Genomic DNA, 25,134 nt, shown 5'->3' with positions numbered 1-25,134 from the left:
CAGGTGCCCAGTTATCTCTACCCATAGAGTCTACCCCTATGGGCCCACTATTGTCCAGGTTCCCACGTGTCCCAAGTTCCCAGTTGTCCAGGTGCCCACATGTCCCTATAGTGTCCAGATGGTTTTGGTGCCCACTTGACCTGTCCAAGGTCAAAGGTGGGGGGAGTAGCTGAGTGGCTCACTCAGAACCTCTGCATTACCAAAAAAGCCTACTAACATTGATTACATTTTTGCTTCCACTTGTACTGTGGCAAATAATGGAAGTCTGACGTTTTCAGTTACATTGTGTGTAAGTGTAATCACAATACATAAAAAAAAAGATGTCACTGTGTTTTGTATCTCATGTCCCAGAGTCGTCTATCATCAATGCCCCAGCTCTAGGCCAATTACAATACTGGAGAACAATGAAGTACTTCTGTGTTACTGAGTGCATAAAGTTTCTATTGAATGTGACAACCTTTTTGTCCACAAGGTGTCAATAAGAAATCATTTATATCTGCAGAACTGCGGCCTGCTCAGTTTGAATGATTAATGAATGACAGGAGTCTATATTATAAAGTGAAAAATAGTCGCTCCGCCTCCAAAAATATTATATTACATTGCCAAAGCAAGTGTACAAATAAAAACAAATAAAAACAAGGGAACATTCAACACACACCAGCAACGCGTAAAGTAAACCACAGACAGACAGAGCTATGTCACTTTGCACACCCCGCCCCCTAGTCCCCTCGCCCCCATTTCTCTACGCGCGAGGGAGGGAGGGGTGTGTGTCGCGTGCCAAAAAATAAAATAAAAGAACAGATCTACATTGCTAACAACGCGTCGTGTCCCGGCGCATTGCTTCTTTGTAGATCTGCTCTTCTTTGGCACGCGTCACCGGCTGAACCAATCAGACGCGAGGCCGCCTGCGCAGATTCAAACCCTCCTCTGCAAGGAGGCTGGGCGCGAGAATCGGCGGGATGGACAAAAATCATGAATGCCAAAAAGGGAGCTCAGACAAGCGGGACAGTACAGTAGCGTCACTAGCGTGCAGCCTGGATGTGTATATGGAAAGATAAATATGTCATCTTTTTCTATAGCATTCCAAATAAGACCATATTTAATATTTAGTAAAGTGAAGGAACCGAAGAAGGACTTTCAGACACGCGTTGCTCGGAAGTATCATGCTATTATTACAGCACTGCAAGGAAGAACATCATGTTATTATGGACTGTAAGCTGCTGCTGTTGCTGCTGTGAATATACTGCCAGCAAGCTGCTGCTGCCTCATGGTGCATTTCAGGAGACATTAAAGTGAGAAATGAGTGGCTGACAGCGACGTCTGCGTGCAAACGACCAATAACAAACCACCTTGTGTTTATATGGAAATCTAGAGAAGTGTCACCTCGATATTCTTTTTGGGAATCTATACGATCAACTCGCTGCTGGCTCTCATGGACGACAACGTGAAATCATCATCACGCAGGTGGGACAAGATGCTTCATCTTTATACATCTATTTACACCATTCCTGAGTCCATACAGTTTTGTTAAATAATTGAGAATAGCTATTATTTACATATTAGTAACGCGATCATCTAAAATGAAAGTGTGGGTGAGTACCGTGTCCGTGAGTCACACTGATATCTCATATTTTGCATGTGCGCACCTGCTCATAGGCTACTCTTATCAGGACCACATGTACTGTATGGTTGCTGCTTGTGAATTACGGTAATTGTGACAGAATATAAAGCAGGATGAATGGCATGCTCAAATATAATTACGGTATTTCAGGACAGTTATTTCTAAAATAAACGTAGTGTTCCATTAAACCTCACACAAAATAAATAATAAGTCATTACTTATATATATTATCGAAAATAGCGGGAATGGCTTCTCAGAAAGTACATGAATGATTCATTTCCACTCCTTTGCATGGGTGGATTATGCAACTCGACAGCATGCAGCATCATTCATTGGTGATTAATTACTTGAAAGTGAAAGAGCATGCATGTAAATTAAAATGTGCTTTGGCTATCTTAATCTCTAAAATAATGTCCAGTGTTCTTTCTATTTTCTTTATTGCAAATTACCCGATTGTCACCAGATTGTATTTGCAATAAATAAATAACAAAATAAATATATTTTAGTGTAAAAAATACCTGCAAAGAAGATTAATTTAATTAACATTGCCTTTGAATTGACCAGGGTCAATTCAAAGGCAGCTGGTTAGGTGCATAATATTGAAGAGATTTGCATGTGAATGGCTAAATTAAGTATTGATTTATAGTGTGATTGGTCTATAAACATGGTAGTGACTAGTGACGTAATTTCAGCTTGAATGAGCAGTTCAGAGGCGCGTGTCCCCCACCCCCTTTGTGTTTCCATCTGGGGTTAGTGGGGTATGAGGTTGAGGGGCGCCTTGTCTCTCACAATTAGACACAAGCTCAAGGTTGCATCTGGTGAAACACTAGAATATGTTCTCTTGAGGATGAGGATCCAGCTGCAGCAGTAGTGGGGGACCGTGTGCACATTGGAGGAAGTTAGTTATCCATCTTCTGAAATGCTGTAACTATTGGTTTTACAGTGGCAAACTAGAGTATATATCATGTCATCATTATTAAACATATGTAGTCTAATTTAAACTAGTAATACTGCCATTTAGAGTAATTAATACTGTATAGATTTAACAGCAATGCATGCCGGCGTGCTAAAATTCAATTAATTATTACAGATATAGAAACTCCCATGAAACTTAGTTCCCACAGTTTTTCAAAACTTCAGCAACCTGGACGGTTAGTTTTTTTTTTTTTTGTCATTTTCCTGACCACACCCCATCGTACCTCCGAAGACTGCTTGCCGACACACACACACACACACACACACACACACACACACCGTCGTCATTTAGGAGAAAGAGCCTGTTGATGTGGGAAGTTACACCTTATACTCCTCCTCCTGGTTCAGCCCGATAGGTCCACACTCACTTCCATCTTTCTCTTTGCCCTATTGAGGGAATTAGGCTGTGCTGAAATATAATTGCCATGTTCAGGTCAACATCTGAAGCAGCCCTTTCATCCATGTTCAGAAGACCTGAAGGAAAGCCCATTTCCTGTACTGTGTGTGTGTGTGTGTGTGTGTGTGTGTGTGTGTGTGTGTGTGTGTGTGTGTGTCTGTGTGTCTGTGTGTCTGTGTGTGCGTGCGCGTGTGCGTGCGTGGTACTACTGTTTTGCTCTGTGGTTCCCATGGTAACTGTATTCATTTTTGCTCTGCTTATTAAAGTCGTGTACAGACACTAATGCAAGCATAATTTACCCGTATATTTTGTTGTACGGCCATGTCGCCTGCCAAACATAACATATTTTTCAAATTAAAAGTACGGCTTAAAGCCATGAAGGAAGGGTTGCCCAGCAACAACCTTTATATGGATATGGAAACAGAGCCTGAATTGAATTATGTCATTTTTGTGGTCAAGAATTCAGGGGCTGACATGGACAGAAATGTCTGTGTAGAGATTAGAGACGCAGATGATTATTTTGGTGGATCTATACGTTCTTTTTTCTTTTTTTTTCTTTTTAAGAAAATAAATTAAAGAAGCAGTCTTTCAGAAAAGGTCAATATTGGTCCATTAAACCATTAAAACCAGTAATATGTGTGGTCTAAAAAGAAGGCAAGCCCTATGTGACATCATGATTTGATCTGTGGTGGATAAGGCTGATGTAATTAAGGTTAGGAATGTTCTTTGGTGCTTTTCCCTATTACATCAGTGCACTCGACTGGCAGAATCTTGTTTCCAACACTTTTGTTTTTACAATTTTACATTGATGTTCATGTTTCCCCCTGGAAATGTAATCGTGGCAGATACATGTTGTGAGTGTTTTAATGCGATAATCACCTCTCAGCTGTTTCTGTTTTAGCATGCTGTTGTAGCTTTTCAGTATATCTAAGTATAATTTTCTTGTACTCGTGATTAACAGCCCACAAGCTTGCGGTACAAGACTTTTATGGTGCATTACAGACACACCAAAACAACCAATTTGTCAGAGCGGCATGATCTAAGAAGTAACTGAAATTCTGAATGGGATTGACTACTGAAAACAACAAATTTTGCTCAACAGGCCTGCAGCCTGTGAAGGAACACCATGAGCTAATTTAACTATGTACCACAAACAAATTTAATACACTGCTTTTCAAAGAGTTTTACTTGGCATTAAAATAAAAGAGTTGGTTCACAAAGAGTGGACTGAAATATAATTTTACAGTATGTGAGTGTATAAAGTGTTGTTTGGTGTTAGTATTGCAATGCATAACCAAGTAGAGCTCTTAACAGATCTGTGCCTTTCTTTCTCTCTTCTCGCACCTCTACTGTGCATTTTCAGCGAGGATGAGGACGAAGAGCTACATTCCACAGATCCAGAGAGTAAAGAGAAGGGCAAAGACAAGAAGTCTCTGTGCAAAGTCAAATGGTCTCGGGACGAGGTAAGCTTATGAGAGAGCCACTGGTTGGTGTTTTTTATAGTTGCTGTGGTATATACAGTGAATGAGATTGAGCATACATTATTTGTGTGCAGGGCAATGTTATAGTACACTCAAAGGGAAAAACGTGGAGCTCAAATTCCTAACGCAGTTGAAGCATATTTATTGGACCAGCGTTGCCTTTGTCAAGGTCTCAACAGAGTGCACTTTCCAAGTCAGATGCCTTGGTGAAATCGTATTCATCACTACTGTTACTGGCTACATACAAGAAGGCTGTGAAATGTCTTCTCTAAAAGGGAAATTTGAGGGCGTTAACCTGAATGCAGATAAAGGAAGCTTCTCAGGAAGGTTGGTTCCTCAATGTCTGTCTGTCTCTCTCTGCCTGTTCTTAGGACGAAAAGCTGAAAAAGTCAGTGGAGCAGCATGGAACTGAATCCTGGAAACTGATAGCCAGCTATTTTCCAGTAAGGACTAAGGAGCTACAGTAGTACTGTGTTTTCACCCCTATAAATATGCAGAATCGCAGATCTATAAATAGTAATACCGGTAGTTTAAACTTGGCATTGGCAATGTACAACATAAAAAATATTTTCAAATATTCAGTGTTATATTTGAACAATTGACAGTATCTGTTCTCGTTTGTATATTGTAAAACACTGTATACTCATTTAGTAATCTGAAGAGGTTGCTGATTGTAGTCATGTTGATGTTTTGCCCAGCTGTGTTTGTCTGTGTGTACCACGGAAATGATGTGATTGGCTGTGCACTAAATGTGATGTATGATGATGTATCTATCTCTGTAACATAGTCTTTGCTGGTCTCATATGTTGCAGCTGCCAAGCCATTTAGAAAGCCGATCATTGACATTATCCCTAATAAGAGTGTGTTTGACAATGAGGTGAAGTCACAAGGGTGTGGTGAATGGTATTTTACTCTCAGAAGGCTACAGGTGTGCTGTGGTTTGACGAGGTGTCGTTCATTCTGTCTCTCTGTGTCACAGGGGAGGACAGATGGACAGTGTCAGCACCGCTGGCAGAAGGTGCTCAACCCGGAGCTGGTGAAAGGACCCTGGACAAAAGAGGAGGATCAGAAGGTAAGAGGATCTGGGCGTTCCCTGTCCTGGGATGGAGAGAGTAGAGGGAAAGGCAGAATGGAAGATGACGTAAAAAGGTAAATGATAGGGGAAGTATTAGGATGCTGTGGGGACTGGGGAGAGGATGGAGCCATTGGAGTCAAAAGAACACCGGACGAACAAATGGCACAATGTGTCTTTCCCCTCTGGACTAGCAGAGCTCTGCACATGCTCAAGCAAGTTTCCCGCCAACGTTTTCATTTGGGCCGTAGCTATGTAAACTCTCCAGTACCTCATGCCTAACTAACACAACTCAGACTTTCCAAGACTGACTTTGGTTCTGAGCGTTGATTTCTGCTCAGGCAGCAGGAGGAACAATATATTCCTTAAATGGAACGGTGCTCTGCAGGAATGTCAAGAATTACGTTTTGATTCCGCCAAGCTGTTGGCGTCACAACATGCAACAGCAACACAGACCTGTCTGTGATACCCCAGACTGTCAACGATGACATCACAGCATTTTTCAGCCGTGACATAAAGAGCCCACAACTTCAGCAACTCCTACTGGGATTCTAGTGGCGTACTACTAGCCAGAGGAAAGGTCCCTTAATAAGAGTTTTGTAAGGCCTGTTATGAATGCATCCATGTAGGGCATTTCCGCATATTCTTACATGTAAAAGGAGGAAAGATACTACAATAAACATGGTATATTTATCAACACTTTCAACCTGGCATCCCCACTTTGGGCATACAATTATATGCCAAAATAGCAGACCTACAATCTCAAAAAGCGCCACGTGTTGTGAGCTTGTAGATCTGACAAATATGTTTGCTATTTCCATGTGACGTTATACGATAAAGTATCAAATAGGGCTTAAGTGGTTAATCACCACTGTCTGTGATTTGCTAAACTTCCTTTTCCTGAACATTTTCGCAGGTTATTGACCTTGTGCACAAATACGGCCCCAAGCGCTGGTCCGTGATCGCAAAGCACCTCCAGGGACGGATCGGGAAGCAGTGCCGTGAACGGTGGCACAACCACCTGAACCCAGAGGTGAAGAAGTCCTCATGGACCCAGGAAGAGGACCATATCATCTATGAGGCCCACAAGCGGCTGGGAAACCGCTGGGCTGAGATCTCCAAGCTCCTGCCTGGAAGGTAAATGCAGCCTCATGCCCAGTCTCTCGCACACGCTGCTTGCCCCCATTAAACGTTTTGTGATTAAAATAAGGGCAAAGTTATATAAAAAAAACAAGCAAATGTTGTAGTGTCAATGTGCCAATATCATCCGTTTATACTTACAGTATGTAATATCTCATTTTTTCATTTGTTAAACCAAACAATATTTTATATTTTTGCCACAAAGAATGCTGTAATATGTTGATGTACTGTCGAGTATGTCATTATGCGTGGTGCAAAGAATAGACATACACACACACACACACGCATGTACAGCTGTAGCTCACAACATGAATGTTGTTACAGTATAGCACCATAGTCCACTCTTTCAATTCATTCACCAATAAAATATTGTAGGGTCTGATGAAAATTATAGTGGCATCGAATGACAAAATTGTTGAATATGCATCAGACTACACCTGAGAAGTAGTATTGACATCACGTGACCCACATTCTCCTCAACAGGACTGACAACTCCATCAAGAACCACTGGAACTCCACCATGAGAAGAAAGGTGGAACATGAGGGCTACCTCCAGGAGGGCTGCCGGGCCTTCACCTCCTCTCACTGTGTGGTGAAGAGACGCCACCACAGACCCTGTCCTCCTCCACCACCGGAGAACCTGCACTGTGACCACAGTCCCCTGTCCATGTCAGCCCCCAACCAGGTGGGTCAACTGCTGTATACACTAGCATGTCAGTAGTTCTCAAACGTTTTCGTGTCAACAACCCCCAAATTGATAGTTTTTTGGATGCGAACCCCATTTGAAAAGATCTTGTGTGGATTATTTTTTATCACATTTTCTAAAATAGCCAAAAAAGAATATGGGTCTTAAGTGGTTAATCTGTTCCCAATTCAGTGGGGACTCAATGGAACCCCTGGGGGTCCGCTGATTCCACTTTGAGGCCCAGTGCAGTATATGTCCTTGCATTATTTCACCCTTTTTCGGACAATATGCTATTAAACAAGTCCTTGCTTAAGTTGCTTTGCTTTTCTGATATTTGTCAAAAGTGTGAGGTCTGTGTGTAGTTTTCCTGAGTTTATTGTTAGTTTGATGTTCTGTCTAGATGCAAGGATATCCTTATGACCCTCACAATGGACACTTGATGGACAGCCTCCCCGACACCTCCTGCTTTTTATCAGTGAGTGGGAATCTGTGTGTCTTCTTGTTTACTTTTGTGTGTCTCTGTTTTCGCCTGCATGTGTGTCTGACTGTCTGTACATACAGTAGATTGTTGAAAACAACTTGATGTCCGACTCCTAACATAAAAGAATACAACAATGTAGTAGAGCCCGACCGATTTTTAGAACAATATTGATTTAGGAGGGGTAAAATTAATTCACCATTTACGGCATTATAGCTGATATACAGTATGTAGTTGAAGTTTAAGAAATGTAGTTTAATAATAGTTAAAGAAATCCAAAGGTCCAAAATAGAAATAGTAAATATAATTTGGCCGATGTATCGGTTGTGCTCTACTATGTAGTAAATCTTAGCGTTTCACCATTAAATCTCTGTTATATGTATTATTTGTCTTTTGATTTTCCTCTTTCTGTCCTTCTCTCGTCCCTCCGTCCCTTCTTTTTCTCCTCCCCTCCAACGCGTGTTTCATTCCAGCCGCCCTGCCTGGATGACCCAGACAGAGAGCAAAGAATTAAGGAGCTTGAGTTGCTGCTTATGTCAGCAGAGAATGAAGTCCGGCGCCAAGCGCAGTGCAGAGGCCCATGTGTAAGAGCACACTCTGCAGTGTGTTAGTTAGCATACTTAGCCTGCGTGTGTGGTTTCGAAGCTGGCACATGAGAGTGTGCTGTAGTGCTCATTGACGATGCATTCACACAGCGGCCATGCTCCTATGTCAATAAGGTATGATGACATAAGAGCAAATTGGCCGCGGTGTGAACGCCGCCAATGTATGTATGTGCCAGCAGCCTGATTTGCTAGTAGTTGTGCTGTAGTAACTAGCTTCCCATCTCATTACTCATTCAGACTGGCCTCAAGCGTTGCTTATCAGCTTCCTCCCCTCCTCCGCCCCTTCATACCACCACCACTCCAACCATTAACCTCCTACCATTCCCCACCAGCGCTCCCCTGCCACTCCCACATGCCCACGCTCAACATGTGAGTTATCTCAGCCAGCGGTTTGTTGTGGAACCTCAGCCACTCTGCACTCTTCCTGTTCTGTCTTTCCCAGCACCATCTTCTCCCATCTGACGCATTCATCATATCTAAATCCATCTCCGCTTCTATGTTTGATATTGTGCCGACATCAGCTGCCTGTTACAGTATCACCATTGTGTGTCCCTGGGTTTTCTTTGAATGAAGTTTCTATTGAGAAGATTTAATTAACAGCGTTTGAGATGTAATCATCACTGGTCACAGAGGTGGCTAACTCAAGACTAACTCAAAACTCAAGACACACTCCCTTCTCACTATACACAGTATATACAGTATTGCACTATGTACTATGTAGTCATTACACCATTTTGTAGTGGTGTCCGAATGTACAGTGTTAGTGATAACTAGAAAATACTGTTCATGAGGAAACAGTGTGGGCTTGAATATCTTGCTACTCGATGATGATGTATTGACCCACATGACGTCACAGCCCAGTAGCCAATGAAAACGGAGCGGGAATAAAGAGTGGCAATAACAACAGTGGGCTCGCAAATCGAGCCCACAATTATTATTATACCATATATGGCTATGCCTATATGGCTATATAATCCGATATAGTAATATAATCCGCATCTGAAAAAGTAGGGTACCACTGATGGTTACTATCGCAAACCAACAAAAACGTATGGCTATGTTTATCTGGCATACAAAATGTGTTATTTCACTGATAAGTTCACTGCATAGTCCCCTAAATTAGAGTTAAAAGTTAGATGAAACTCATTGAAACTTCATTGGTATTCTTTATTTATACCTTAATTGGCTTAATACCTCAACTAGAGCTGGGCAGTATGACTTGAAATTAAATTAATTTATTACACAATTTAGCAAATATACCTCTGTGCTTTATATACATTTCATTAATAAAATTTAGGCATATCTGGCATTTTAGAGAATTCAACATATTGCCCAGCGCTAACCTCTACCTTTACAATCTAGAGATCTGCGGCCACAGCCTGCTGCAGTGTCTGACCTTCATGTTGTGTCCCTCCTGCCCCTCAGAGTATGGAGCAGTACTCCGTGTGGTCAGACAGCGCTTCAGACGACACCCTGACAACCAGCAACAGCAGCCTGGAAGAGCAGGGGGAGGAGAGGCGCTCGAGGGGCCCCCCGATTCCCCAGGGGCCTCCAGGACAGCTCCACGTCTCCCCCAGCAAGTTCCTGGCAGTGGAGACTGGCACCTTCCTGTCCACTTTACAGAGTATACCAGAGTTTGCTGAGACTATGGAGCTAATAGACTCAGTGAGTGTGAACACTTTTGCCTTTGCCTTGCCTGTTGAATATGTCAGTTGCATAAGGTACACAATCAGTGATTTAAATAGGTTTTCAATGTAATGGGTCCCGGGACACAGGGTGGTTTTTTAGATGGGTCCCAGGGACATTTTATGAGTCCCACTTCAACAACGTTAAAGTACAGTACTGAGTACAGTATTGCATCCCAGGACCACCGGTTCAATGTTTTCCTCTGTCAATGTTAGCATGTCCTGCCATGTTTGACTTGAGGTATGCCAACAACACGCACATTATTTATGTTTGTTTAGTTTAACTAATGGGGAGCTGAAATGTTGCCACAATGCTGACTTGATGGAGGCAGTGATTTCATCACAAATGAAAAGAACATTCATTTTGTTTTCCCCATCACAAGACTGGCTTAGAGAATGCAAGGTGGGAGTATTGAGGGTAAAAAAGAAAATGGAAACTTATTTTTTAAGTGTTTTTCCAAAGATCCTTTTGAAGTTTTTAAGTTAAGACACAATTGAGTCGGGAGTTGGGAAAGGGAAACTGCATTATATATATGCTGTATGTCATCATGTCATGTCAGATGTGGAACATCAAGGGTGTGTTGTCCATTGTAGATCTGTCTGGCTCTGCAGGACCCTGTGGCATGGAGCGACGTGGCCAGCTTTGAGCTATCAGAGGCTGTGACCCCCAAGCACACCCAACAGGAATACACCGCTCTGCTGCAAGAACGGACAATGGAGGCGTTGGGATACACGGTCAACGCCCCATCTACCATCCCCGCCCACGAGAAACACTGCGCGCCGTTTGGACCGGGCAAGGGCAACCCTCTCACTCCCATCAGCACGTCCAAGCACCCTCAGCCGTCCACTGGGAGGAGGAAGAGAAGAGAGAAGGGGGGGCAGTCTCCCATGCGTGACAGGAACTACCCTTCCTTCTTAGAGAACGTCACCAACTCGCCCAAGAAAACGCCCATAAAGTCGATGCCTTTCTCCCCATCTCAGGTAAAAAAAAATCCGTTGTTAATCTTCACTATTATTTCAGTACATGGCGCTAAATTCAGTAAAACAAAATCTGATTAGGCCTACGGTACTTCTTCCACTACTACCAATGTGAGTCACATCCTGGTTGTTTTCTTCCAGGTGTTCAACGTATCAGGAGCAGAGCATCTAAGCCTGGAGCACCCAGCATTCACCTCAACACCTGTGTGTGGCCAGAAGTGTCTCCTAAACACACCCCTTCAAAAAGAAACCACACCCAAGCAGCAGAAAGAGAATGCTGGGTAAGAGAAGAAAAAAACCAGAAGGACAAATTTGTTTTTGCCTTCTGGGGGCACAACCTCCAGGAACTTGGGTTTGTTTGGCTCCTTCCCCTTCTTAGAGGTGCTTCTCTGTTTGTTCCTACTAACAACACTACATGTTTAAGGCATTGGTTCTTGATGAACTAATACGTAGCAGACTTTGTATTGTATTGATAGTTGTTTTATAGCCTTCTTTAAGTGTGGTCTGTGGACTACCTGGGGATTTAATTTGTACACTATCAGAGTTTTGAGGGCTGTGGCCTGGGGTTGCTTTAAATAAAAGTTTGAGAACCACTGTTATAACATATGTTATAAGATGTGTCTATGTTTAGGTCCAGGACGCCAAAATTCCGTAAGGCCGTAATGATGCCAACTCCCAGGACACCAACACCATTCAAAAAGGCTCTGGCTGCTCAAGAGAAAATGCATGGGCCACTGAAGATGGAGGTAGGTGGTAAATGTATATAGCTTGCCACATGCATTTGTGTGCTTATGTGTGTTTTGTAAGTATCTTCCAAACAAAAAGTTCAAACAAGCTCAAACTCAACGAGGAAGGCTTTTGTCAAATTATTAACTTCTGCATGTATCTTCACCATGTTGAGAGAAGAGAATTATAGTGGAAAGTGCACAATGCATTTAATCAAACAACTTGTCTTTGGCCCAGGCGGTGGCGTAACCGTCTGGGCACCCGACTGGTAATCCAGTCGCAGTGTGCCGCGGGTTCGACTCCCGAGCCCGACACGGCCTTTACTGCATGTCATCCCCCCATCTCTCTCCCGCTTCCTGTCAGCCTACTGTCTGTCCCTTCAAAAACCAATAAAAGGCGTAAGCCACAAAAAATATCTTAAAAAAAACAACAACTTGTCTTTGTGGACTTTTGCAAACATAGATGTTTGCAAATTAGATGTTCATAGGTTTAGTGTCTAAGCAGCATTCTTTAATTAATGTCTCGCTATGCAAGTGTCAGACTCCGATCCAAAATATAATTAACAAAGATCTGTTGTTGAACATGCACAGAGCTACAGTTTTAAACTCTTAACAAAACCAAAGTGTCTCATTCAACACTTCCATACCATAACACTCCCCCAGCCACCTTTTCTTGCGTTTATATTTTGTTTGTGTATTATTTCTGTCCTGCAGCCCCAGCCACTGGCATTTCTAGAGGAAGACATCCGTGAAGTTCTGAAGCGAGAGACTGGAGCCGATATCTTCAACAGAGCAGACATTCAGCATGAATTTAGGACATGGAAACATGATGTAAAATGATCTTTACAATATTGTAGTATTTGTCATTTGAGCACAGTAAAACATTTTACCACATGGGTGGTTTTCTAATATCAGGTTTTGCGTGCCTCATTTCAGATGGATGGCCCAGCCAGGAAGGTGCGCAAGTCTCTGGTGCTTGATCCCGTGGGCAAAGACTGCCTCAACGTCCAGCTCTTCCAAGAGCGCCTCAATGCAGAGGTAACTTCATGCTGTTTTTAATACAATACTGTACAAGTGTAACTTTTAAAAGAAGACTATATATGTACTGACAACTACAGTACCTGTGCCTCCATCTTTTGCAAACATTCAGATTCTTGCTTAATTTCGAATCATATCCAATTGTGTACTCTGTATGTTGTCAAAGTCAATTGTGCCATTGTACTGTTGTCAGAGAATACCATGTAATGCTAGTAAAGCATACACATATTGAGGTTGTACAGCCTCTACAGAATAATTCTAGAGAAGTGAAACCAGCTCATAAGCCTCTACAAAAAACATTAAAGCTTGTCTGACTGACAATTTCTATTATGGTGCAAGATTTGCCATGATAAAGTTACCTTATCGTATCGTAAGGCCATTTAGCATCAAAGCATATTCGGTTAAATGCTGAATATACATTTATTGCAGAATTGCAGAACTACATAACTTGATTGATTCATTTAATTGTAAATCCTTTGGTAGGAGGCAGACGAAAATCTGCTGACGAGCTCTTTTCTGATGACTCCGATCCCTGAGCAAGAGGAACGCAGCCGTCCGTTGTCCTCTGGGAGTGAGGAGGAGATAGTTCCCTTGCATCGTCTCCCCAGTCCCAGAGGGAAGAAGACCCCAGCCACCCACGGAACACCAACCCACAACCCATCAGTACAGGTGCACAGAGGAATGATCTTTGATGTAAACAACAGGCATGTAAAATGACTCAAAGATGAATACACATACAGTATATTTAATTAAATATATTATAGTATGTGTTCACTGAGGTTTTTGTTCCCAATATCTAGTCCACTGAGATATTTGACCTCACCATTTTGATCAGAAATGTTGACATGTGGGGACTTCCGGTAGGATGGTGGAGGAAGGAGCTGCTTGATTAGTGAGCTCCCCAAAGTTGGTCATGATAAGTTAAAATAACCACGGAAAAACAGATTAAAAATGAAAAAGATATGACACGAAATGAGTGGTGAACAACAAGGAAGCCGTAGGATAACTCAAAGTTATAAAGCAGATGAACAAACTAAAGAAAACAACGACGGGAGTGGAGTGAAAGAAAACACCGACAGCATGGCGGAGGACTGCGCCCAAGTCATACGGACCGGGCTCGCTGAAATCACCAAAGAGCTAAAGACTTTTAAAGAGGGCACACAACAGGAGCTGGCTAAGTTTAAAGAAGAACTGAAGAGGGAAATGAAGGAAGAATTTGCAAACTACCGTGTAATAGTGGACCGGGAGCTACAACGACAAGACGAGGAGGTGACTGAGCAGAAGACGAACATGGCCGAGGCGCAGACACGGATATCAGAGGTGGAGGACTGGAGGACGGGAGCGACCGAGGCCATGATGACACTGGTGGACCAGATTGAACAACTACAAGAAAGACAATTGAATGCCGAGGCCAGATCAAGACGGAATAATATTCGTGTATTCAACTGTCCAGAAAACAGTGAACAAGGGACCACTGTAATTCAATACTTGGAACAGCTGTTTCGCACAGAGCTTGAGCTACCAGCAGGAACTCAGCTCCAACTACAGAGGGCGCATCGCGCACTGTCTCAGAAACCTACTCACCCGTCTGCAACACCACGATCCATTGTGGCAAACTTTCTTCAATTCGAGACGAAGGAAATGGTGCTGAGAAAAGCCTGGGAGGCGAAAATACAAGTAGGATACAAACAACTCGGTTTCGATCACGATTACCCACCCAAAGTTGTGAAGAAGAGGAAGGACTATATTCCGTTCAAAAGAAGGTTGAAAGCAAAAGGAATCTGGTTCCAGACGCCGTTCACGAAGATGAGGATACAGTGGCCAGACGGTGAGAAGACGTACTTCTGTGCGGAGGACGTCGCACAGGCCATGGAGGAGAGGCTATATGGAAGGAGAATCCATCTGCGACTCGGCAGCGGGACCCGGTGCCTCGGCGTAGGTGGAGGCGGGGGGCTCGGGAGTCGCGGGTGCGGAGAGAGAGCGGCGACGAGCTGAAGGGGGACAACCATAGAGTATTAAAAGGATAAATGGTAAATGGTGCATTTATATAGCGCCTTTATCCAAGGCGCTTTACAGAGATTGTGCATTACATTCACCCATTCACACACACATTCATACACCGATGGCAGCGGAAACCATGCAAGGCACCAACTAGCACATCGGGAGCAAATAGGGGTTCAGTGTCTTGCTCAAGGACACTTCGACAGTAACTCTGGGGGAGCCTGGGTTTGAAAAGGATAGAGACTAAACTGGCGCGAAGCTCCGCCCCCTCCGCTATTCATGTCAGTGGAAGTTGCTCAGTGGCGTTTTGAAGCAGTACCGTCTATTTCCGCATTTTTTCGCTGATTCAGCATTTGGGCACCAAATTTTGGTGCCCAAATGCTGGGCTTTAACATTGAGCGCTCGGTTGCACGGGGTTTCCTCGTCAAGAATCCACGGGTCCGCCTGCAGTCCTTCCTCTTACCACTAGGGCCCAGCGCTTCAACATTGGAGTGCCTAGATGGCCCCTTGGGGACAACGGTGGGAGCCGGAATGGAGGAAGGTGGAAAAGAGGCGAGGAGCGGCGTGGAGAGCTAAGGACAGCCTACGAATGTTTATGAGGAAATAGGACGTGATTTCTGCTGTGAAAAGAGGTAACATAGAGTTGGGTTGAATGATGGAGGGGTGAAAATAGGCGAAGGGCTTTTTCTGTTTGGTTTTATTTTTAAGAAAGAAAGAAAGATAAATGGATATACAGAGGGTGCCATATATTATAACACTTTGGTTCATTTCTAAGTAAGATTGAAACCCCATATATATATTGTTTTATTTGTACATAACCAACTCTTTGTAGGGAATAATATGATATGTTAACTAGGGCTTCATTAATATTTTTTTACATTTAAATGTACCAACTGGAGGGGTTTGCTTAATTAGGTAGGGAATGGCTAGGCACTGGGGAAACTCACAGGTTGAGATTAGTACTAGTTTGTCTAGGGAGGGGCCCTCGTGCAAGACGGGGACTGTCCCCTCACCCCTTTATGAGGGTTTAAGGGTCACGGATGTTCTACATCGTGTTTGGAAGCTATATGTGTGTTTTGTGTTTTTCGTGCTTACAGAAGTAACCTCAACTTTGGATGTTACAGTTTTATTTATGTTTTTGCTTTTTATTCTGATGATTATTGCTGTTGCTAAAAATATACTTGACAAGTTAAGGTCAACTCGGGCTCACAGTGGAAATAATGGTATACCAATGGACAACACATGTCACAACAAGAATATAAAATAGTTACACTCAATGTTAACGGGCTACAGGGACCAATTAAAAAGTATTAAAAGTATACTTATTTCAAATAAGATCACTTTCCAACTCAATGCACAAATTGCAGACAAAGAGGGACGCTATGTTTTGGTTAAAGGACTTCTTGACTCTAGGGAAGTAACATTACTCAACGTTTATAGACCACCTGGCTCGGATAAATTATTAACAGAAAAAAATATTTGAGTTGATTGCCACCGAAACCACAGGTACTCTAATCGCAGCCTGGGATTTTAATATCCAGATGGAAGCCCAGGATTCCTCAAACCCACCAAAGATAATCAACCAGGAGTCACTGTATGTTAAAAAATGTGTCAAGGAAATGGAAATGTTTGACGTATGGAGAAACCTTAACCCAACAGCAAAACAATTTAGTTACTTCTCTCACCCACATGGGGTACACAGTAGACCTGATATATTATGGGACGCGGCAAAAGCAGTGATGAGAGGGAAACTAATAATGTCACTGTGGTCGGCTAGTCACAAAAAACTGCAACAAAAACGTGTCAATGATTTAACTAGTGGTTTGGAAATATTAGAGAAACGACACATGGACTCAAATGACCCCCAACTACTGGAACAAATACGCACAACAAAACTAGAGCTAAACAAGATACTTGATAAACAAGTGGAAATAAAACTAAAATATATTAAACAGAAATATTATGAAAACGGCCCCAGAGCGAAAAAAGTATTGGCATGGAAATTACGCAAACAACAAAATGAAAGGTCAATCTTCAAAATTAAGGATCCCGACACCAACAAATTGAGCCACACTACGGAAGAAATACAGAAATAATTTGAAAAATATTATAAAAGGTTATACTCTCAACCAATAGCAGCAGAACCCCCCCTGGTACAGAATTTCCTGGAATCCTTGGATTTACCAACAATAGGCGAAACACAAAATAAATTGTTAACCACAGACATCACAACATTGGAAATTGACTATGCTATATCCAGATTGAAAACTAACAAAATGTCAGGGGGTGATGGCTTCCCGGCCGAATGGTATAAGGTATTTAAAGGTTCACTAACACCCACACTCAAGAGTTGTTTTAAGCATGTACTTAAAGGGGGAGAAACACCTGTATCCTGGAGACAGGCTATAATCTCAGTGATACCAAAAACAGGCAAAGACAAAACAGAATGTAGCTCCTACAGACCTATATCGGTACTCAATATAGACTATAGACTGTTTGCTTCGATAATGGCGAAAAGACTAGAAGACATACTTCCAGATATAATAGACACAGATCAATGTGGCTTCGTAAAACACAGGCCGACACAAGATAATGTCAGACGTGCACTATTCCTGATAGACAGTATGAGTAAGAACAATGCTACGTCATTGGCAATTAGCCTGGACGCCGAAAAAGCATTCGATGCTTGTTGCTGGGAGTTCTTATACCTGGTACTGCAACGCCTTGGATTTGAAGAACAGGTTATAAAATGTCTCAGATCCCTGTACTACCAACCGACTGCCCGAATCAAAATAAATGGCAGCCTGTCAAACACAATCAACTTGGAACGTGGTTGCCGTCAAGGCTGTAACTTAAGCCCCGCCCTCTTTGCATTATTCATAGAGGCACTCGCTCAAACAATAAGGGAAGATGACTATATTAGGAATTTCAATGAAAGGTTCAGCCTCGGAACATAAAATTAGCTTATATGCCGATGACGTACTGGTGACACTTTCCGACCCAGAGATCAGTCTACCAAAGCTCATGACCTGTCTGGAAATATATGGTACATACTCTGGATACAAACTGAACATAGACAAAACCCAAGTCCTTTCATTTAACTACTCACCCCATGAGAATATACGAAATAGATACAATTTTAAATGGAACGCCAAAACTATTAGATATCTGGGTATCAATATACCAAAAGACCTGACAAATATCTACAGCGAAAACTATGACCCCATCACAAAAGAAATACAATCAGATTTAGAAAGATGGGCCCCCCTGGTGTTGGTATCATAGACTGTAAAAAATATGGACAAAGCGTTCGCCGGGTCTAACATGGACGTAAAATGAAGCCTGTTATTCCTGCACTGTAAGTCGCCATCTTTCTAGATCCGTTTGGTACCAGCTGGCCATTGGCTGGCTCCGTTTTGGACCAGCTGGCCATTGGCTGCCCAGACAACGAGGCGGGACTTCCCCCCTTCTTCTCCGTTGGTTTTTATTTTGACTCGAGTGGGAGGGGAATCCCGATCATAGACTGTAACGGTAGCCACGCCCCTCAGAACATACGCGATGTTTTTTTTTCTTTATGGTAATTTTTTTAATTAATGGGACCATAATTTTCCAAAAAGAATATTATGACATTAGAAATGAGACTTTAAACTAGTGACTGGAAGAAGAAAGTATTCATGACCATGTTTATTAAGGTAATACAGTCTAGGTGAAGTTGGGCCAAAATACATGGGCCTCTATGGAGCTATGGGGCTTTTTGGGTCCAGTCCAGCGCCACAACAGGCGCCACATATGAACTACCGATTTCAAATGAGGCTTCACGAAATATCTGGCTGACTGCCCCCCTGGTTGGTATGCATGATAGAATAGAAGCCGTAAAAATGAACATCTTGCCAAGATTACTATTCCTCTTTCAATCCTTACCGGTAGAAATACCAAAAAAACAATTTGACAACTGGAATAGAGCTATCTCCAGGTTTGTCTGGAGAAGTAAGAAACCCAGAGTACGTTTCAAAACGTTACAGTTGCCTAAAGATGAGGGAGGTATGTCTCTCCCATGTTTAGAAGACTACTATAAATCGGCACAAATAAGATATTTAGTTTGTTGGTGTAATCCGGAATATGATGCAAAATGGAAAGAAATCGAAATAAATCAATTGGATGTCCCCCTCCAGGCAGTATTGGGTGATAGGACTCTCATGAGGAAACACTCAGGAGAAGTAAATGGACGAAAGTCCCTCTGAACATCTGGTTTAAGGAATGTAAGGACCAAAAGATAGATAAAGAAATGCAGAGATTGAAATGGATAGCATATTATGATACTGATTTCCCACCAGCCCAGATGGACGCTAGATTTAAACGATGGACTTGGGAGGGCATAACAACATACTGTCTGATTTCATCCAATACAGGCCTGGAAAGCTTCCAATATCTGAAAGACAGGATTTTTATAGGTATTTACAGTTAAGGCACCATTTTGAGAAAAACATAAAAACAGAAACTGATCTGATTTACATCTTTAAAGAAGCTTATAAAGGTGAAACCACCAAAAAACTGAAAATAACTGAATTATATTCGAATATATTTTCTGCTAAAAATCATTCCACATCATATGTTAAATGGGAAAAGGAGGCAAATATAATCATCTCAGAAGAGGAATGGCTGAATATATGTAATATGATATCCACAACCACTAGTTCTGGCCTATGGAGAGAATTTTCATGGAAAAACATGATTAGGTTCTTCATTACACCGAAAATAAAAAGCCTACAGAGTGGGACACCGGAAGCAGGGAACTGTTGGAGGAAATGTAACAATGCAATGGCTGACCACTTCCACGTATTCTGGGACTGCCCAATAATACAACAATTCTGGCTAGAAATAGTATCAGACATTAACGCAATAATGGGTTTTGAGATTGAATTTGAATTTACAAGTGTCTATCTGTGTAACATACCAGAGGACCTTAATACCCCAGACAAATACCTTCTTAAAATACTGCTAGTGGCAGCAAAAAAAGCTATAACCAAGAAGTGGCTGGATAAAAGCCCACCTAAGAAAGGAGAGTGGACAGCCATTGTACGAAACATATATGAAATGGAGGAACTTACTTTCGCCGTTAGGATAAGCACAGAAAAGTTTTACAGATACTGGCTGAAATGGATATTATACATGGGAATAGTTATTTTGTAAAGACTTTTGTTGTGTGATTGTGATTGTGTGATATCATGAATCCTGTACTTGGAAACGAACAAACTAAGATATTCTGAAACTACTCAAAGAGGTTTCCCTTACTCTCCTGGAACTGTAAGACCCATTACACTGTGAAAATTAATAACAAGAAATGTAACAAAGGACTTGTATCAATTACGATGTACTGTGATGCCCTACGTGACCCACCTGTTTACTGAAAAATCTAAATATGAACAAAGTTTCAACAAAAAAAAGTAATGTAACAAATTTGAAATGCAATGTCAATGTTTTTTTTTTCATTTTATGTTTTTTTTTTTTCTTTTTTGTATGTTTGTGGTGTTATTGTGAGTACTGTATGTTTTCTTCTGTCTTTCCGTTTTGAAAAATCAATAAAAAATGTAAGTTAAAAAAAAATAATGTTGACATGTGTTATCAAACACTGCGGTGCACCTGACCTGGTGAACGTTTATAGCAACAGAATTGTTAATGTTCGGGGAAGGGAAGCCAGGGCCGGGTGATCTTTATCGCTGCGACTCTGACAGGCTGGGGTGGCTTCTGTTAGCAGGGTGTTGAACAGGGGGTAGGCGTAAGCCAGTGAGTAGGGTACAATAGCAGTGCCAACAAAAAAAGATGTGGCGAGGGTTAATGGGGGCCATTCATCGGCTGGAACGATGCAAGTGTACTGTTGTCAGAGGGATGTTTACAAGACCACTGATCTTCAGTAACTGTCAATAACTGTCTCATCTGCAGGTGAAGAGTGAGTGGGAGACAGTGGTTTTTGGGAAGACGGAGGACCAGCTAATCATGACAGAGCAGGCCCGCCTATACCTCAACCCATACGTGGGCTGTACCTCGAGGGCCCTTGTGCTCTGAAGTCACCCACACACACTACACCTGTCCGACACATTTGCCGTCGGAGGTGCTTTGTAATCCTCTCCACTTTTTCAGCAGTGGTTCTCAAATCTTTTCATTTCAAGGACCCCCGTCTTCTTCACGTCGTCCTCAGACGAGCCCCCCATCGTCGTCTCCAGTCATCACGGGTTCTCCGTACATCTGGCCAACTCCTTTGTGCTTTCAGAGTTTCAGCAGCACCCATTACAGACCTGGAACATTTAGGACCCCCTTAAGGAACCCTGAAGGTCACTTTGAGAACCACTGCTCTACAGACAATCTGTCAGGCCAAACACAATGTTATGTTTTCTTTTTTATATAACACAGAAATGCACTGCCAAGGACATGAAAAAGGCATGGCTGATGTTATGTTTTTTACTTCTCTGTGTTTCTAGGTCACTGTCCAAGCACTTACGGTATTCTATTCATACTGTAAGTGTTTTCTAGAATAGATGACCTGTCTTTTCTGATTAATACTTCTGATCAATACACGCAAGCTGTTGCCCTGGCTACGTAACATTTTCTTTTGTACAGAAAGAAAGGAAGAAGATAGATATTCTGCACTAGTCGACCATGTTAAAAACAGCCTGCCCATACAGCAGGCTGTAGATTATAGACTGTTTATCACTAGCAGTGGCTGCTTCTTGAGTTTTATATTGTTAATATATTGTTGAAATGAGAAAAAAAGAAAAATAATGAAACATTATCTCCTCCAGCTTGTTTGGTTGAACTGCCCTGTTGCTGTAGTTACATAAAAGAAAACATGTTCTTACAAAAAGTTAATTTTCAACACAATGTCATGAAGAATAGAACCCAGCTTTTTTGCATTGAGGCCCGATATATTGTTTGAAAAACAATGTTTGTTTTTTTTAAGTTCATCAACATGATCAGGTTAACATTTCAATTGAGGAAAACAGGAAGAATCAAAAAAGAGCCTAAACTGCAGTTATGTGGGTTTTCCATGGCGGCAGCGTTATGTTGTGGAGAATGCTTATCCCTGATGATATGAAGTCTTGTGGGACGGGAATAGAAAGCGGTCAGTATTGCACTACTGAATTTGAGGCTGAGAAAGGAGCAGTGTTTAAAGGGCAAACTGGATAGCACTTGCGACACGTATGTTTTCGTAACAGTGCCCAAGTCCTTTCCAAGGCCATAGTTTCCTCTGAGACATTGACTGAATGTATTTCATAGCATGGAATTGCGAAAGAACCTCAGAACGGAAGGGTACGTTATCTCGTTATGTTCTTTTTTTTTCTTGTATTTATTGTTTGACAGCTACCTAAAGCTCAGATGTTATTAATATAAATCGGACGCCATAATTGAGAAGTTTACCTTTAGCTGACGAGACAGCCTAAAACCTTGGCTTTGCGCTTGCCCCTTTTTTAAGCAGCATCTTCAGCGTCTTCTTAGGGAAGGAATGGTCAATGTTGTTAAGGCCTAATTTATGCTCTGTCGTACGACAGTGTTAAAAAATATCATACGTACAAGCTCACGTGTTGCGGATGTGACACGTGAGCATGTAGGCTGGCTATTTCGACACAACACCATGGTCAAATGAAGTGTGAATCTGGCTTTAGTCAGATGTTTCAATGTGACAAAGGTTGGTACTGGCTATAATGCTTCAGTGTTGTACGACAAGCATTTGGTCAAGAAGGATTTACCATGAGCCTGAAGGCTGTAGAAGTTTTTATTTATTTAATGTCTACTAATTAATATATTTATTTCTTAAAAAGGAAAAACATTTTTAAAAAAGAAATTATTGAAGAATTATATTTTCATTTTCTCTGTCAAAATGGTATTGTGCTACCATTCAGTTCATTTTCTCCCAAGTTAGAAGTCAACATGCACTGCCACATCCATCCATTTTTTATTTTATCATTACCGTCTTCTAATCAGACAAAGACTCACTCTAGTAAATAACCATAATGTAGTCCTATCACTAATATTTCCTTTCTTTTCTTATTCCTTTCGAATCAAAGTGTGTTCTTGTTCTCTTGGCTTTAGGTAGCAGGATTCCATCTCTGACCTCTAATCATAGACAATTTGCACTTTTTGCTTGTCGTTGTAATTGTTGGACTGTTTGTGTTGACGATATAGCTCTCATTTGTGCGTGTGATTGTGTGTTTTGTTTGGTTTTTTGTTTTTGCCGTTAGATGAATGTCTCTTAACATGTAAGGATTGAGGATACTGACATTGTGATGAAGCTGCTCGATTTTTACAAAGTAAAAGAAGATCAAAGGCAACAAAAAAGTGTGCTCTAGGTACCACAGATAGAGCTAGGCCTTAGAGAACAAAGCCTTGTATGAAATGTTTTATTCTGATGGCTTTGTACACAAGCACTGCTAACTGCATGCATTTAGGCTGTATGATACTGTTAAAACAATTAAGCTGCTTTCAAAACAGCAGTTTTACAATACTGGTGTGATGAAGGCATTTCTGGATATCTTCTCAAAACAAATCCTCTACAGTGTGTTTTGATGCTTTTTATGTTGTAATCAAGAGCAGTGAAGGTGTGATATTGACCTCACTGGATAAAGTTAACGTCACCTATAATCTGGATTTAGATGGGGGATTATCAGCATTAAGCATGGGAGTGAGAAAAAGAAGGGAATCTTGTCAGTGCTATCAAGTGGAAAGATCAGGCATGTATGCAAGAGGATAGTACAGTATGTCGTCGCTGTCGGGCGGAAACCTTGTCCAAAATCGTTACTTTTAAGGAAATAACCCGTTTTCCAATTAATCAAATGTAGTTATTATTTAGTCTATAAGACTTTTCATTGGTTCAACACACTGACACACAGACAGTCTTAATGACTTTCAACCTGGTGTCCCTGTTATGGGCATGTCATAATACGTTTAAACTTATAAAACATAAATGAATACAAAACACAATAGCAAAAATAGCAGATGTACTTGCTCTCAACACATCATATCTTGACTTGTTTGTAGATCAGCTATTTTCACTACTTTTGTCATATAGGTATAAAATGGGGATTAGAGATAAAAGGTTTCTGTTTGACAGTGACAATATTTGACATAAATGACCTCATAAAAGAGCTTAATATTTGTATTTGATCATGGTGGCTGAGATGACTAACAAATGACTTTGTATTCTGTTTGTTGGTTTGACTTGTGTGTGTACATTCCATTTGTAGGTCCAAGTATGCAACAGTTGGCCATGTAAAGGTTTTGAGGGAATTAAGTGCATGTACAAAAAAAGTAGCATTTGTCATACTACTGTAGTTATGCATGAGCAATACACAAGATGCTGGACTTTTTTTTATTGTTTACTAGACAAATCACATTATGTAACACCTACATTTCATTGTATACAGTTTTACAATAATGATCATAAGATTCATAACCCTGATATATTAGAATTCCTGCCAACTGCCATTTTAACCATGTACTTAATATGGAAAATAAAAAGCTTTTTCTTTGTATGACATCTACAACGGTTCTGTTTTTATTTGACTGTGTGGCTCTGTAGATGTCAGAGCCATCCCAGCCAGTGTCCTGTGTGTAGTCTAGTCTGTCTGTGTGTGGGCATGGGCTTGTTTCCTGGCTTGGGAGGTCGAACCAATGACGTGTGTGAGTGTGCGTGTGTGTGTGCACGGCCGCACGCGCGCAAATTTTGCAAACCGTTGGATCGATCAGCGCCAAATGTCTTGTGCCAGTGTCTTGTGCCAGTAGACCAGTAGTAAGGAAGTTCTTCCACCTCACATAATGTTTAATATTTTCAAATATATGTATTTTTTTTAATGGAAGTCAATGGCAGGCGGATCTAGATCTAGAACTTTGCCCCCAATTAAATATAGATGACTGATGTCACAGGCTGGTCACATGAAGTCCAAGCCAGGAGGGCAATAAGGGCATTGACGTCTTGGTCAAAGTAGCCCTGTACGGCCCAGGCCGTAGCGTAACGGTCTGGGCACCGGACTGGTGATCCAGTCGCGGTGTGCCGCGGGTTCGACTCCCGGACCCGACACGGCCTTTACCGCATGTCATCCCCCCATCTCTCTCCCGTTTCCTGTCAGCCTACTTTCTATCCCTTAAAAAAACCAATAAAGGCGTAAGCCGCAAAAAAATATCTTAAAAAAAAAGAAAGTAGCCCTGTACGAATTACCCATACCTTTCCCACATAATTAACATTTCCAATGATGCTTTAGTTT

The 25,134-nt window shown here is 41.7% G+C and overlaps 1 protein-coding gene across 6 annotated transcripts; it reads left to right on the top strand.

Moving 5' to 3' along the window:
- The first annotated feature begins 1,018 nt into the window (after positions 1-1,018).
- Positions 1,019-23,792, top strand: mybl1 (v-myb avian myeloblastosis viral oncogene homolog-like 1). 6 transcript variants are annotated; one of them, XR_014570085.1, is made up of 17 exons: positions 1,019-1,464; positions 4,357-4,456; positions 4,846-4,917; positions 5,454-5,546; positions 6,463-6,683; positions 7,170-7,371; positions 7,772-7,846; positions 8,323-8,433; positions 9,880-10,119; positions 10,752-11,120; positions 11,259-11,398; positions 11,749-11,863; positions 12,557-12,673; positions 12,779-12,880; positions 13,364-13,549; positions 21,049-23,722; positions 23,768-23,792. XR_014570085.1 is itself a non-coding variant. In XM_083778783.1 (16 exons), exons 1-16 carry the CDS (start codon positions 1,433-1,435, stop codon positions 20,942-20,944), a joined length of 2,298 nt encoding a protein of 765 aa, XP_083634909.1. In that variant the 5' UTR covers positions 1,019-1,432; the 3' UTR covers positions 20,945-21,193. The 6 variants fall into 6 exon arrangements, 3 of the variants coding, with proteins under 3 accessions (XP_083634909.1, XP_083634907.1, XP_083634908.1); XR_014570086.1 differs by having other exon boundaries at positions 10,734-11,120; XR_014570084.1 differs by lacking the exon at positions 8,323-8,433 and having other exon boundaries at positions 10,734-11,120.
- The last annotated feature ends 1,342 nt before the right edge of the window (positions 23,793-25,134 follow it).

This window comes from Protomyctophum parallelum (genome assembly GCF_964188405.1).
Source record: "Protomyctophum parallelum genome assembly, chromosome: 12".
Classification (NCBI taxonomy): domain Eukaryota; kingdom Metazoa; phylum Chordata; class Actinopteri; order Myctophiformes; family Myctophidae; genus Protomyctophum; species Protomyctophum parallelum.
Note: the sequence above shows the minus strand (reverse complement) of the source record. Positions and strands in the feature narration are given on the sequence as shown.